At 41.4% G+C, this 16,971-nt stretch overlaps 1 protein-coding gene across 8 annotated transcripts in view; it reads right to left on the minus strand.

Annotated features, from left to right (window-relative positions):
* Positions 1-16,971, minus strand: part of EYA2 (EYA transcriptional coactivator and phosphatase 2) — a 154,983-nt gene that overhangs the window by 52,376 nt on the left and 85,636 nt on the right. For all 8 annotated transcript variants that reach the window (XM_073309539.2, XM_078848177.1, XM_073309535.2 and 5 more), the window contains 4 exons: positions 9,834-9,901; positions 6,273-6,450; positions 4,354-4,481; positions 3,756-3,839 (listed from right to left, as the gene is read on the minus strand). In XM_073309539.2, the coding sequence (XP_073165640.2) occupies positions 3,756-3,839; positions 4,354-4,481; positions 6,273-6,450; positions 9,834-9,901 (458 nt within the window). The remainder of the gene's footprint in view (positions 1-3,755; positions 3,840-4,353; positions 4,482-6,272; positions 6,451-9,833; positions 9,902-16,971) is intronic.

A 16,971-nucleotide genomic window follows, 5' to 3' on the forward strand; every position in this document is an offset into this window, starting at 1 on the left:
TGTTCAGTTCTTTACAGACCTAATAAAGAGTGCAATCATCCTTTCGATTGCATGGAAGCTCTCTTTAATATGTGCATGAAGGGATTATATTAAGGGTGTATATTAAGCCATAAAAATGAACTGCTATGTCTATTGAGCATTCTAGTCTCACAACAAATACTCTACACCCATACTGTAAGCGGAAGCCTGTGGAACAGGTTTCTAAACTCTACTGAACACAATATTCAGGGTTAATTGGATATAGCGGTGGAACCTTGTTTTGCTCTGCATCCAGGGGCCTCCTGCTGAGAGGCAAGGGGGTGGAGAAATTTTCTCCCCCTTGCCAGCTTCTCTACCACATTCAGATAGATCAAAAACTCACTTTACCTGCTCATGGAAGATATTTTGTTATTTTGATAGCTATTCCACTTCACAATGGGAACAGCAATGGCACATCCCCTTAATCACAAGCATGGCAACTGAGGACCAACCTCTGTCCTGACAGGCTCAGCTGGGAATTGTACCCTCAGCATATAAGGCTATCTTTTGACTTCCAGGATGACATGCTGACCCCTCACAATACAGACACAACTCATAGGTTTCCATTGTACTGCAAGTCTCACCTTTTCTACAGCCCTCTCTCTAAGGCATAGGAAGCACTTCTTTTAAAAACTTTATCCCACCTGTTGACATTTGTTTGTGAAAAAATACCGGGAAAGAAAAGAAAGGGAGACTTGGAGCTCACAGGCCACTTTTGATTTCCAACAGAGGGGATATGTTGCATGGACTGCATGGGAAACCCATTAAGATTAAATATCAGGAGGCTGTATAGTCTGCTGCCCAGAGCAGAGGACTGAGGCTGGGAGATAAGTACAAGCAGAAGTCCAGGCTCAGCCATTAACATGCTGTTTAACCATGGGCAAGTGATCAGTCCACCCTGTGCTGCAATTATGATTATTATTTATTGGTGCTCCTTGCTCAGTGCTTTCCAAACACTTCCAGAGGACAGTCTCTGCTCCAAGGAGCTCATTAGCTAAGGAATGGCCTGGCTTTGAGTGGGATGTTCCCGCCTTATAGTTGTGACTTGGAGAAAATAACTAGGAGCTCCAGCACTAGACGTGGTCAGAAAATTTCAACCAAAACAAAGTTTTGATGAAACCTGAAAAATACTGTGAATTTTTAATTATTTATTTTGCAAAAGAGGTTTTGATCAGCTCTACCCTACTAGTATTGTCAGTGAGGTACTGCTGGTAGAAGTGTGCGCTTTTGGAGGTGAGAGACCCAGGGTTCTAATCCCAGCTGCCCCAGTAAAAGAGGGAGATTTAATTAGTAATGTGTCTGTCTAATTAGAGGCATGTGTATCTTTAATATCAATTATGGATAAAGAGAATATATTTTAGGCCTGGATATCTGAGATTAATACTTTCTGTATTATTCAGGTATGAAATTTTGGAGCTCTATTCAACTCTGACTTGGCTGCTTCTCTCATATTTGTGAATTCAACTTGCTTAAACACTTCTGGATTGGGTTTATTATTTAATGGTTCCCATGACAGAAGTTTGGTGTGTGTTCCATTTCCCTTTTGACTTAAATTGATTTTGGATCAGGCTCTATTTCAATATGGGTCTTTAGATCAAAACCTTGGTTTATCATCGTTTTAGTTTGGAGCCATTTTCCTTATAGAAAAGTTCTATGGAATTCAATAGAGATGAAACCGGTAGGATCTGTTGAAATTCAATGGGGTTCTATAAAAGTTATTCAAAAAATCTTTTAGAACTTAATAACAAAGGAGAGCCTTTCTAACGATATTTTTAACCACCCCTTCAAATTCTATAATTCTCTATTCTACAGAATGCTTAAGAACTACCCTATGGAAAGGTTCTCACTTTATTTTCCATAGAGCTTTTTCATACTGGACAGCCATGTGTGTTTTCGTTTTCCTATTTTCTCCTCTCAATCCCTTATGCAAGTAGGTTTTCAAAAGTGCTCAGGATTAGCCTACCTCTGCTTCCATTGAAGTGAAAGGTAAGATTCCCACTGAAATCAACATGAGTTTTACCACTGAAGTCAATGGGAATAGTTATGTCCATGGTAAGTGCTTTTGAAAATCTTAGCCTAAAGTTCACTTTCTCGGTTCTCCCTAACCTTCGCATATGCTCTTTCAGAATACGCAGCCTATGTTCACACAGCCTCAGTTACAGCTCCCTGATCCAGAGACCAGTCTATGTTGGCCCCAGTGCGGTAGGCTCCAAGTCATCTAATCTTAGTAGAGGATCTGTACAGTGTAACTGAGCTCAACCACCACCATTGAATTACCTTGCCCCGACATACTTCCTGTACCCAGGATGGCTAGCACAGGAGCTGACTTTGCACCAGCATGGAGTTGCCCTCCATTAGGGAAACTCTCCATCAGCCGTTTACCACCAAAACTCAATCCTCAGTATGATTGCACAAGTTTATTTTTCTCTATCTTGCCTGTTCCTTTTCTATTTTTTGCATGCAGCCAGGTGAGAACTTACACAATGTCTGCTGCAAATTGTCTCATTCATTACATTCAGTGGGAAAAGAAACTATTCCAATTACCTGGTACAACATAGGCCTGAAAAATCCCTGTTCGGAAATCTGTGCTTGATTTTCAGAAGGTGCTGCTAGAAGTGTTAGTGGCATTCCAAATGCTGCAGTGGATTTCTGCACCACGAACACCATTTTATATCCTTTACAAGTGTGCACATCTAACAGCGGACAATAAATCTATCTCACTAATTACACATCCAGGTTGTTATAACCATCATAAATCAAGTACAGCTGGTAAAGCCATAAAATGATGTCAAATCATATTTCTAGTTTCTAAAGAGAAATAGGATTATTTGCCAGTCTCTCAATGAAGCTGCAACGTTAAAAGTCATATGCAGAAACAGTTGTCAGATAGGTTATCCACCTTTAATTAGGTAATGATATTGTCTTTTTCTCTCTCCTCATTTAAAAATGCTTGACATTATGTAAGTCAGTCATTTGAACAAGAATTTATAATAGGAAAACTCCCATACAAATAAATGAGGCATAAGTACTATTATTATTAAGTACCTGCTGTTTCAGAATTCCTTAGCAGCTAAGTTCAGTATATTTGAAAGCTTCCTCTATTAATTACAGATAGGGTTTGCTAAATAAATGCCGTCATCAGCTTAAACACCAGATGGTATTTATGTACCCGGAAGATGTTGACTGGGGGGTAGTAGGCCCTAAGCACTTTTGAGAATCCTACTATGTGCCTAAATACCTTTAAAAAAATCTAGCCTTAAGTGGCCATCTGAGCTCATTAGTGGGAAGATGCAATGCTACACTTGGAAGGAACTTGGGTTAATCAATATAAAAAGTCTCTTAAAAAAAAGAAATCATTTGTCTGAGATTCTTATGAAAACAATAGACAAGCAGAAAATATTACTGTGTGCAGGCTAGAGTTACTATTTTCTGGCTGCTGGATAAGTTATTTCTCCTAGGAGAAAGGCCTTGAAAGAACAACAGCTCAGTGTCCTATCTAGCAGCAAATGAACAATGCAAGCTTTTGAAGAAGAAGGGCTACATACAATATGACGGGAAACTAAATTAAATTTTCACATGTTTGAGGGAAATATCACTGGACTTATTTATAACAAAATCTGTCTGAACAAAACGGGCAGCATCTGTTAGAAAAGCTGCCTTATTAACTGCCCCCACAATTCCCAATGCAATTTTGCGTGACAGACAATAATGTTAAAAAAATATGATTTAAATTTTACCTTCCCGTATCTGGATGCAAAGGTTCCCGTGAGTAAGGAGTGAAAAATAATTATCGTCTCATCCAAATCCCACACAAACACCCGCTGTGGTGAAAGACAAAGGGGAGGGAAAGAGACAAATACATTCACACGTTAAGCATTTTCAGGAGTGAATTTAATTAGAAAAAAATATTATGCGGCTACATATTTTTTAAGGTAACAAAATCACTTTAAGCATTGATCATAGCTGCCTTTTTAAGGTTGGTAAAAAAAACAAACAAAAAACCCCAAACTCTGCTCTCCGATTCCATATCTGGTCTGACAATCTGCTATCCCAATATGCATAGAAATCCCAGGAGGATATTATGTCAGGAGAGCAAAATAACAGACTCCAATGCTGCCTTAAAAGCCAGAGTACCGAATTTTGCCTATGACGATTATACTGAGACAACAATCATTTTTCTTTTAAAACTACATCAGCCGTGGTGGCGAGGTCTCAAACATCTTGCCTATGTTTTGGCTCATACCACTCTCTGGTCTAACAGTGGATTATTTGCAAATCAATGTAGCAATTTCTCTTGGCTGGATTTATGATCAGAAAAGGAATTAATATTGTTACCTCAATCTCATTGTCAACTGTAGGGGAAGGATCGTTGCTTCTTTTTGATCGGCCTCGTAACTTTCCATCAGACCCTCTGTGTTGCCTGTCTGTTTCTGTATCTTTTACTGGTGTGGTTGCATATTCCCCTATTGAGAGAAAAAGGGATCTCGCTGAAAGCCTAAATTTTGCAGTGTATTTCTTTTCACATGTGTTTCTTGCGATACTTTTATGTTATCCAAGAAGTATCTTTTAGCAAAGGCGTGACAACTGCTTTGGTATTTGGTACTTAGTTATTGCACAAGCCTCTTAAAAAAAAAAAAAGTTTGTTCCAAAGGTTAGTGTTTGAGTGGGTCAAACAATAGAAACATTTCACAAACATTTAAGAAAATATATTTTAAAGTTTAAAAAAAAAAAACCAACAGATTTCATTTTTTTGAAAATTTTCATACTTTTTAAAATCAGGGGTTTTTTTTAGTATTCTGGGGTTTCCTTTCTCCCTTTTTTTATTGGAAATGGGGAAGTAAAAAAGCAAAATTTCAAAACATGAATTTTTTTCAGTGAATTTTCATGATTAAAAAGGCCATTTTTCAACAACAAAAAATTGTTTACAAAACCCAGCTCTAGAATATTCCCAAATACATGTGTGTTTTAATCCAGTTTAGCTGTTTATCAGAGGACAGAAGATACAGCAGTTTAGAAACACTTGAGAATAATAAACCAAAGGTGAAGGTCACTGTGTAAAGCATCAATTGATAGGATTCACTTTCATAAAACTCTCTAGATATCACTTACGTTAAATTACAAATCCTTTTCAAACATTTTTCTTTTCACCTTGCTAACTTGTAGCCTCTCAATCCTCCTGGTAGGGACGCACTCTTCTTAAGGAGAGTTTGGGTTGTTCCTAAGAAGTCTCTTTGAAATCACTGTTTCTCAAGTAGACTGAGATAAGATCTAAGGAATAGAAAATCCTCCAACTGCTTTTAGAGCAATCTGCGATCACTTTTTAAAAGCAATAGTAGTTTATTTTTCTTTTTGAACAACCACAGATGTTCGGATTTGTTCCATAAGTCAGCAGACCATACAATGGGCGTATATTGTGATCATCCACAAATTATGTGGTATTTTATATAAATGTTATTGCATGCCAATGAAAACTTTAGTGGAAAAGTGACATCTGAAAGCTGTATTCAGACAGTACATAGGAGGATAATGATCTGTCAGTAATTCCATAGACTGCTTGAGCCCTCAGAGTCTCAAAAGTAAGCACTCCAGGAGAGTCGAGATAATTTCAAAGGTATTGATGCCATATGTGGAATTCATAATTGACATTTAACACAACCTGTTTTCTCTTGATTTTTTTTTAAGAGAGAATCACTTGAATTCCTTTTAACATACTTACGAAGTCGGATGTTATGTTTAGTGGCTAGAAATTAGCTAAAAACTAGAAGGAGGCTGCAAAGGTAGGAACTTTTTAGATTTTGCGTGAGTTTGGATATAGATTTTGGGTTGGGCTCATCACTAATAAAAACTATCTGTTAACACACTAGCCTGTTTAAAAGTCGTGATTAATAACATTTTCCCTTTCTAAACCATCTTTTATTTGAAGGTGTGAGACCACTCACACCAGGAACACATTTGGGCTATAGGAAGCAATTAAGAAATACTCATGAAAAGAACATGGCTTATACAGCACTTACATTTTCTGAATTGTTCTCTGAATTTGTGCCTGCAGTTGTAATGTCATCGGCCTTTGCCCCCACAAAGGACATATGCAAAATTGCTGGTGTAAGTAACAGAACTTTGCCATGAACTTTAATTTGTTGGTGTAAATTTATACGCTCACAAATCAGACAGCAAAGTTGTATTATTTGTGTCCACAGATGATTGAGCCTGTAAAACAGTGAACTGGTTTTACGTAATATAATGTATCCACCTACCGGACAGTGATTCTGTGCTTTGACTGGTGATGTTGTGTGAAGACTCTTGGAGAGAGTATGTGGATGTCGGGATGGCTGATGGACTGATGCTATTCGCCGATACATAAGGAGAGTTGTAGGAAGAGGTGTAATACTGAGAGTACTGGCTTTGAGGAAAGCTTGGATAGGACGAGTATTCCTTTGGGGGAAAAGAGACATGAGTAATCCTCCTGCATCACAGGCTTTTACTACACGGACAAGTGGGTAAGGTAAAGCACATGGCAGATACCTTCAAGAGTTGTGGGATCTGGGCACACTTTTTCCAAAGACTCTTGTTCAGGCCACTCTGGTAGGTATTTCTGCTTCGCCCATGTCTAGTTCTGCTTCATTTGCATCAGCAGAATTTACAAGGAGAGAAGAGTCATAACAAGCCCTGCCTTTTTCTGTGGGATTTGTTCACCATGGCTGGCCCTTTCTGAGCACAGGGTACAGCAATTTTATGCAGGGGAGTGATGTGAACTACTGTTTCCAAAGGGACTGAGATGCAACAGATGGCCACCGTAAGCAGTTCTAAGCACAAAAGTGACTAAAAGAACAGGTGAAAAATACAGAGCGGGGAAATCACAAAAATATTTGCAATTTTCCTCTACCTGTTATCAACATTTTTGATCAGCTGTAGAACGGCTGACAAAATGAAAAAAATAATACTCCGCTTTATAGAGCACTTTTATCAGTAAATCTCTAAGCACTTTACAAAGGAGGGTGCCATTATTATCCCCATTTTACAGATGGGGAAACTGAGGCACAGAGGTGATGTGATTTGCCCAAGTTTACCAAACAGGCCAGGGGCAGAGCCAGGAATAGAGCCCAGGGCTCCTGAGTCCCAGTCTAGTGTTCTATCCACTAAGCCACACAGAAATGTCTAGAAAATATTTTGAAGTGTTTCCCAAACGGTTTAGTTAGTGAATGAATCCCTAAACAATCTCCCCTTCCCAAAGGTAAGTTAACTACATAAGAGGTTTCAGAGTAACAGCCGTGTTAGTCTGTATTTGCAAAAAGAAAAGGAGTACTTGTGGCACCTTAGAGACTAACCAATTTATTTGAGCGTAAGCTTTCGTGAGCTACAGCTCACTTCATTGGATGCATACTGTGGAAAATACAGAAGACGTTTTTATACACACAAACCATGAAAAAATGGGTGATTATCACTACAAATAATCACCCATTTTTTCATGGTTTGTGTATATAAAAACGTCTTCTGTATTTTCCACAATACGCATCCGATGAAGTGAGCTGTAGCTCACGAAAGCTCACGCTCAAATAAATTGGTTAGTCTCTAAGGTGCCACAAGTACTCCTTTTCTTTTTACATAAGAGGTGCAGATGATCTTTGCTGGGGCGGGAGGCGGGGGGACAAGAGGATTAATCCCAAAACACCTCACTGGAACTCAATTCCTGGGAGAAACATTTTAAGCAATCTTAGGCCTGAAGTTAATGGGAAGTGTCCATTGACTGATTCAGTAGGAGCTGGATCAGGCCCATCACAAAAGTATCACAATAATAAGTCCCTTTGCTGAGTTCAGCATACAGCACATTTCTAGGCTCTCCACTAAAGTTGCAGGGCCTCTCTGTGAGGGATGAGTGTACTGTATGCTACTTACCACACTCTAGGATTTAATAAGACATATAAATTAATTAAATGGACAGCATCAAGGCCAGGAGATCTAAAATAATACCCCCAGCTGTGTTTTGCTTTTCAGGAGCACACATGCCCTTCATAGCCTCCCTCCATTCTGCCTATCTCCTCCTTTCCTGTGAGGAGGTGGGATATTGAAATACACAAGATTATTCCTCTCTGGGCACTTCAAAACATGATATTTTGTTGCTGTTGTAAATTTCAGAGCCTAGCATATTCACATCAATTGATCAGAATGGCATGACAAAGCAGTCTGCATGCACTTATGGTACGGGGATGCAGATACCAGTGACGTCCAAGCCACAGTCTAACACACTGGGGTGGTTGCTGGTAGTGTTTGACCGTTTATCGCCGCTGTAGCCCTCATGTTGGGAGAGCTGATGAGGGTTCCAAACTCAGGTAAAGCTATTTAAAAACACCATACTTTTATTTTTAATTTAAACAATAGTTCTGCTTTGGGTATTTCAACCCTGAAAAAACAAATCACAGGATCAAGGTGGCATACCAAGGTTTTTTTTAAAAAAACTTCAAGTCTTTGCCCATTTTTGCTTCTTCATGACATATAACGAAAGGTGGAATTTTTTTGTTTTAAATATTTGTCAAAAAAATAATTTTTTTTTTACTTCAGAAATAGCAAGAATATCAAACCCCATCTTCTCTGGCTGTTGTGCAGGACAGGGTAAGGGTCTCAGATGTATATTGTGAGCTCTCACTCTTTAACATAAGGGGAGGAATACTGAATTTTTAACAAAGAGGCTTTCTCAGAAATGTTCACGTGACATTGATTTTAAATAGGTGTTAACCAAAAATCCCTCCCTCCCTCAACTAATCGTGTTTTAGGCTGATGTGATAATTCCACTAGTTCTCAGTCACCTGAGAGTCCTCAAGGGCAAACAGACCTGAGTTTCAAATACAAAATAAAGTTGAAAAGAAAACTAAGGCTTTTTTCCTTTTTCTTAACGTCTTTTTTATCCCATAATTAAAAAAAGAAGACACGAGCCCAATTATTTTTCCCTTTTGCATGTCACCTTCAAACTTCAATCAGGTGCATGTCTCTGGGCCTTTACTGACCATACTGTCTTTCAGCAGAATATGAAACAAAGAAACAACCCACTATTGTTTTCAGAAATACAAGAGCCACTATCAACTCCTTGTGGGGAGGAAATTGGAATTTACTGTTCCTTGGTCTTGCAAGGTGACTTGCTAAGCACAATGCCTTCATGTTTGGTCCAGACAAACTGAGCAACTGGCTATTAAGCAGCCTGAATTTTCCTATTGTGGCTGTGCCTTATATAATACACACACACTATATAAAGGTGCCAACAAATGTGAAGTGTGAAGCTCACAGACAGGTGTACACTCAGATAAGGAAGAGTATGGATGGCTTAGATAGCTCAGTATTCACCAGAGTCTGTGTATGACTCTTTCAGATTGTTTATTCATATTTATTACCTAAAGCCAAGAGACCAGAGGAAAGGGTACAAAGGGGGCGCTCTCTATAGCTGATGGAAAGACACTGCTTTTAAGAAAGCTATCATATGATACCATGGGCTCCCCATAAGAATTCTGAAATGCTTTCAGCATTGCAGCCCAACAACTGCCCAGGTCAGAGAACGGCAGCGGAGAGACATACAGTTTTGGCAGGGCTCTGTTGCAAAGATCCCTGCTGAGCCTTTGCTGTGCATATATGTATCCATTTATTTAAAACACAAAAGGCCAGATGTTAGGTCAATCACCAGGCCAGGTATCCATGGAAATAGGTGGTTTCTGTGACTACATATACTATTAGCCTCCTTAAATACATGTGAAAATTGTGGCAGTCTCTCTAATCTGGAAGATCTTGGTCTTTAAAATAAGGGACATTGGAAATAACTACTGAGGCTGTACCTGATGAACAGTGCTGAATCCTGCAGAATTGGTCAGGCCATTGGCTCCTTGGTAAATCCCTGATGTGCCTGTGAAAAATAATATCACATTTACATATAACAGATTTCCTAAATATCAATGTAACAGAATATGCTTACATCGACAGTCACACAACGGTAGGAATAATACATTTATCCTACAAAACAGTATGTGGCAAGTCAAGAAAGCTAGGGAATTGCTTCTAATGCCAAGATTTGGGCCACTGCTGAATTCAAAGGTAACCACAAAATCCATTTTAAAAATATGTAATGGAGCCAGGAAGTAGCCACACGCTAAAGCTGGAAAAGTTGGCTGAAAACAAGCTTGCAACATGGGTCCTTGTGAAACATGATTTGTATTTTTCAAGATACATTAGCACAGAACTTTCCAAATGTTTTCCTACACTGTGCCTCTAGAGTTTACATCTTTTCATCCACGTAAATACCGGCAATTGTACATCCCATCAGTTGTTTGTGCAAACGAAGACTTCAGGTGCAAGCCATATGCCCTGCAAATATATGTTTTGGTAAACCATGTTCACATGAAGTTTGAAAATTTGGACCTACATGCCTCTTTCCAGGGTTAGAATTTCATTGTCAAGTTTCCTGGCAATGCAGGGACTGGAAGCATTGGCACTGCTTAGTCCTGATGTTATTAAGAAGAGGGATGGATGCTTCATATCACCCTTGCATAGTTTCCTCAGGTTGATATTTGCATCTGCTTCTGGGGGGAAGAGCTACTGCATCAGCACTGCAGGACATTGTGTGCAGGAATGGGGTGAGGGGAGGATTGAGAATTCACAGCACAAGGACAGGAGGGGGAATTGGTCGTGGTGCAGAAACAGAATATTCTGAAGCTTCCCATCCCCTAGATCCTCCCTCCTGGAAATGCCTAGACTGTTATATTAACTGCAGTCTACAAAGTTTCAGCTTCAAGAGTTCCCTCTTCAAACGATTGGAGAACCACTTCCTGAAAGCTCTTCTTCCTTCAGCTTGTGTAGTGCGACAGTAGCTCAGAACCATGTGTTTTGTCCCCTAATTTGTGAAGCAGTGCTTGCTCCCAGAGCTGGGCCCAATTCTGCTTGTAAACTACCCTCCTATCTAACACAGAGAGGCAATCTAAAGAACATATAGTGCTCCATCTTGATGGAAACCTCCAGCCAGCCTCCACAAAAGCATTACCTTTTGTGACCTATTATCTCTGTGGCAGCCTCAACTTCATATTAGTGGTGAGGGCAGCTGTGATCTGTAAGCTAGATGTTATTTTGTGCTCCTGGCAGCTTGTCACTGTGGTCCTTGGCTGGGCATCATTCAATCACCCCCTTTGTTTTATTAGACTAGAACCTGAGGACCCTAATTGCAGATACACATAAGAGCGTCATTTTTCGTACTCTGGCTAGTGCCATGTGAATTTCTCTCTCATATATATATATATGCCCAGTGCTGCTCTAACCAGAAGTTGGAAACAAATGCCTCTCAGTGTCTTCACGTGGTGTCCTTTCTCCAAAGATTGACTTATTTGTTTTTATTTTAAGACCCTAGATTAGCTGAGGAATGGACAGCTGAACAAACTGCAGCCCGCCAAGTGCAGTCACAAAAGCACATGCAGTGAGAAATAAATCTCATGCCAAAAAGAAACAAGGAGGAGGATCTGTCTTCAGAACTAATTTGTCGCCACATGTAGCCTTTAAAAGCCTTACAAAAAAAAGTGGGAGGAGGAGGGGAGGGAGGATGGGCTGATCATGAGCTGAAGTTTTCTTCCAGTGCAGCCCCCTGTAGAATGCCAGACTCTGTCATTACACACACACACCAGAGGGTTCAGATGCCAGAGAAATACATCAAAAAGAACCTGCAGATATTAACAGCTTTTTTTGTATTCTGGTGAAACAGGTCTACCCCTACCCAGAAAGAATGTCACTGGGTAAATCAAAATCCAAGAGATTAATAGGCCAGGCCTGGTTTTCAAACAAGCAGTGCTGGTAATTGTGTGGGTCCTTGGATACACTCAGTGGTCCAGATCCTCAGTTTTTGTAAATGCTCCATGTCCACTGCTGGGATCTGAGCCAGAGAGTCATGCTCTGGTGGCATTAGAAGAGGAAGCGTCACATGAGCAAATTTCACCTGCTACTAGTGGTTTTGGAGGATGTGACAACTCACTGTCCGATCCTTCCCTCCCAAAATGATCAAGCCAGCCCTTCTGTAGCAGCCTGGAAGAGCATTTCTATACTACAGCACCCTCAGCTAGACATTCATCCCACACTCAGTTTTGTCATTTCTTCTTTGCACACTTTTTAAAAACAGGATGAATAGATCCCCCTAGTAACTAAGCATCTCTGAACAAAGTGTGAAAGAGAGTAATAGATCCCCAATGCTTACAGGCAAATACAACTTTCACAGAACACAAAACAGCTCTTGTACACCAGAGCTCAAAACAATACAGGAGGGAATGTTTGATCTTCCTCAGCTGTCAGTTTAAAACAATCCATCATCCTTTATTAAAGCTGTCAGGAGGGGGATGAGTTAGCTCAAGGGACTCATGCTCCATATGTAAATTGTGATGAGAACATGTTTATTGCTGTGCTACTTGCAGATGATACTGTATCTTTCTGGTTTTCCAAATGATTAGAGGTAATTAAAAGTCAATATGTAATATGGGAATGAACTTGCATTGAACTTTGCACCTGCTGTGTAATCGAAGTGTGTGTTTGTGCGTGTATCTGGAGGGGAATTGCAGTAGTGTGTGGGAGGGTTGAGCTTTGTAGCCTCCTATCAAATTCAAGACTGGATTCTACACTATCGATTAAACTACTCCAAAAACAGTATAGTGCAAAAAGAAAAGTGGTGGAGAGTTAATGCCCCTTTGAGGAAATCTGTGCTCAAAACCACAAAAATATTCTGCACACAAGAGTATCTTAACAAGCTCTCTTCCCAGATGTGTACAATGCTGCTCCTTTTCCCATGGGATTTTAAAAGGGAAAACTTGAAAGGAAAACACACTTTCTAATTCTGTAATTTTATCATTCAGTGAATTTAGGGAAGGCAGAAAGATGCTACATTGACAAATCTGGAGAAATGAATGCAGGGTAGAGGCAATGGACACTTCCCACATACATACACTGTCTCTTGTCAATGTGTCCCAACCGTGACTAGAAGCATCCACCTCTTGGAGAAAGGAGTTCAGTCTCCATTAACCATTCAATACTCAGCCTCTTCACTGAGACTGCCAACAAAGGCAGTGTGGCAAATTGCCAGTAGGATTACGATGGGTCCCGTGCTTCCTCTTCTTGGGTGGGGGTTCAGGGCACAGTTTCCTGCCCCTGAACTAGGATATTTACTGTCCCACTAGTAATCCAGAGAAGGGTAGTGGAGAGGGAGGGACCCGGGCCCGCCCTCTATTCCGGGTCCCAGGCCAGGGGCCCTAGGGATAGTGGTAAACCACTTGAACTAGTGCTTCCTTTCCCTGGGCTACTTCGCTCTCCTGCTCTTCAGCTTGTGGGGCTTCCTGCCCTCTCTCTCTCTGCACAAGCCGGGTGTCTCTTTACCTAGGGTCTTGGTCTTCTAGCCAGTCACGGCACTTCTCCAAACTCTCCTCTGCTCCAATTCCTTCAAACTGCTCTCTGCTCCAACTCCTGTTTTTTGGTTGATTGAAGCAGGGGGGGTTTATCAGGTGACTAGCTTCAGGTGCTTTTAATTAATCTATAGAAACCTTTCTTTCCTCTACAAGGAATAAGGCTTCTCCTCATCCAGGGACTTACACATCTCTCCTATATCACTCTCCTGCTGCCTTCTGGCCATGCTGTATCACAGGCAGTTACTGCCAATTGTTGAGGAGGCAGAATTGACACCTGTCTACTGGGAACTGGACCAAGACTCATCATCTCATTGCACATATGCCACCAAACAGATTTTCACTGGGTGGTGTCTTTCAGTCAGTGGGCTGGATTTGAACCAGCGAATTAGCTCTGTATTCCATTCCTAAACTCTTGCGCATCGTTGTCTTAATTAGACCAAAGTTAACCATCCTGCTTCCTCTCCTATCATGCGTATCACGCTGTACGGGTAAAGCACCCAGTGGGTGCTCTGCAGATGCCCACTGAGCAGGGTCTTCTCCTGACACCCTACAAGTGGGGCTGCAGAAAGAGCTGGCTCCATCATTAGACACACCTGGCAATGCTCTTGTGACCAGTGCTAACAAAAAAATAAATAATCAAAATTTCCATTCCGCTGATTCACAATAAAGACTTGAAATATCAAAAACGTTTATGAAATGGAAAGTTCTCAAAGATTTGGATAAAAAATGTAGACACATTTAATTTCAGCTTGGTTCAACATTACTCTGTGTTCTTCTAAGCTGCTGTGGGAGTTGTAGTTCAAATGGCTCCCGCTCCCATTCTCACCTATGGGCTGGGCTCTCTAGCCAGACTACATTTCCCATAATTTTTTTTTGGTGGTTTTCTTTCTGGTTAAACTGTTGTGCTGCACCATGGAAGATATAGTCTGGCCAGAGAGCCCAGCCCAGCGAGGAGATGGAGGGCAGTGGGCACAAGGCACTGCAGCGGTTCACAAGAACACAGACTAATGGTGAACCCAACCCCAAATATTTTGTTTCAGTTTTTCCTGACTGAAAACTGAAAAAGTTCAGTAAAATCAAACATTTGCCACAGATAGTTTTGATTTTGTGGAAACTTCATTTTCCACAAAAAAAAGTCAAAAAATTCTCAAAAAGTTTCAGCAGTGACACTGTCAAATGACACCCCTTCACCCAGCCTTTATCAAGCACCTCCCTTCCATTCCTGTTGTTTCCTGCCACCTGTCCACTTATGTCAAACTCTTTCCCAGGTAGTAGGATGTGCTTCGATAACCAGCGATGGGCTTGAGCAGCTTCTGAAAAGTTTAGGTTGTGTGTGTGTGGGCGGAGAAAGGGGAGGTCTCTGGAGTCCTTGGGATGTGTCCCATATTTGCAATGCCTGGGCTCTCTCATCTCTGAACTGATGCTGCCCTGATGTGTAGGACTATTGCTTTTAGATGCTCCTAATGGATGGCATAACATCCCAACCTTGAGCTAATGGCAATTGGCTGATCTTTAATAGTGTACTTGAAAGTAACCAAGATGGGCCCAAATCAAAAATCTGGAGCCAAACTCCCCCAAGTTGTGACATTGTGAAATTCGAGCCAAACTCTATAGCTCCAGCCCATCTATAGGAAATACCAAGAGGAGGCACTTCCAGAAGCTGTATTAAAACACCAAAGCTTTCCTATGACTCCTTAGTCCTCCAGTACCTGATTTACTAAGGTCTAGGATTGCTATATGGTGGAGGAAGGGAGTAATACAGCAAGTCATGTTGTACACTGAAATCCTCAGCCATTCCTAATAATAATACTACCATTCTATAACACGGAAACACAAATAATTAAAAGGAGTACTTGTGGCACCTTAGAGACTAACCAATTTATTTGAGCATGAGCTTTAATAATAATTAATAATTAAGTACCCATTTATTCAGTACTTCTCCCTTTCAGAGTTTCTCTCTCCCTTAATGGATACATTTACTGTATCACGGATGAGTGAGTGAGCAACATTTATCTACCTTGCTGGATCCGTGTCTCCCAGCTTGCGTTCGAACTCCCCACTTTTAAATCAGAAACACAGCCCAGAATCTCGCCCTTGGCATCTTCTCCATATGGAGTGTAGTTCACATCTGTGTTCAATCAAATCAGTTGCTAAATGTCACAATGCCCTCATTCACAGGTCGCTTAAAGAACATTTAGCTGGTAATAAAACAACCTGGATTCTAGAAGAGAACACTTCTTCAGACGTACTGTACAGTAAATGTTCCCACCGAGTACATCCAGCACAAGCGAACACAAATGCAAAGACACCATACAACAGCTGTGCATGCTCTGTAAAAAAAAAAAATCTCTCCGTAGATCCAGTGCCATAGACTTTCTTGTGATGGGGAGAAGAGGGATACATTGGAGTGCACAAGGGCAACACTCAAAGTGAAACTTTAGTGAGTTTATTAATGTTATAGCCTGTCCCTCAGGGTAAATGGATTCCCTTTGCTATTCCTCTACTCTTTTTTTAAAAAATTAAAATAGATTTAAAAAATGTGGGCCATGTTCAGAAACAATTTCATTTGTGCCTGAGCCGGATCGGGGCTGCAAGTAGCTGCTGAGAAAAAGCTTTCATACTGAGCATTCAGGCCTCAAGCTGACAGGGCAACTTGCAGGCCTGCCAGGTGTCCCGTACCTCATGCGACACTCACGCAGCAGAAATCCCCACGCATTCCCACAGACTGAATGTCACACATGCAGCTGGATTGCAGAAATAGTCTACCGTTGGGGTTGCTGGGGGCACCTGCTGAGCACGCACACAAGTGGCTTCTGTCTTGCTGCGCCCCTTATAAGAAATAAGTGGGGAAAGAGCAGCTGGGAGGGCAGCCAGGTGGCAGCAACAGCAAGTGGAGACAGGGACAGGTGGCGAGGAGCACCCAGTACTGGCCCCACGCTCCCTCCCACAGCCACCAATTTGACCCCTTCAGCAAGTCCCAGATTCCATCCAGCCCACAGCCACCCCACCCAGCTACCCCCATCTTCCCAGGTACCCCCTTAGACCCAGCTGTCTCCAGCTTCTCACCCAGCCATCCAGCTCCCTCCCTAGACATCCCACAAACCCCACCTACCTCTTCCCAGCTTCCCCAGACACCCTGAACAACCCCCCAAATTTAACTCTAGGCAGCTTCTCCCTCCCACAGTCTCTAGTCCCAGCCACTGAGCTTGTCTCTTCTCCCCCCAGCCCTGCCAACACTCACAAATCCAGTTTCCCCCTCCAGTTACACCCACAGATCTAACTACCCTAGAGCTATCTCCCAGCCCTCATGGATATTACACAAGCGCAGCTATTCTGGTACTCCCCCGTCCTCTGAAAGCTCTCACCAATGCCCACCTACTCCCCAGACATCCTTCAGGACCTGCTAGGTTTTGTCCTTCCCGCACCAGCATCTGGGGCAGGGAACAATGACTTTAAGCTGAAGTTTATGGTCAGTTACAAACATGTAAATTTTAATGAGTAATTTGCATGCTTGCAAATAAATACGCACAAAATGTCCCATATGAATCTG

Source organism: Lepidochelys kempii, chromosome 13, assembly GCF_965140285.1.
Source record: "Lepidochelys kempii isolate rLepKem1 chromosome 13, rLepKem1.hap1, whole genome shotgun sequence".
Taxonomy (NCBI): Eukaryota; Metazoa; Chordata; order Testudines; family Cheloniidae; genus Lepidochelys; species Lepidochelys kempii.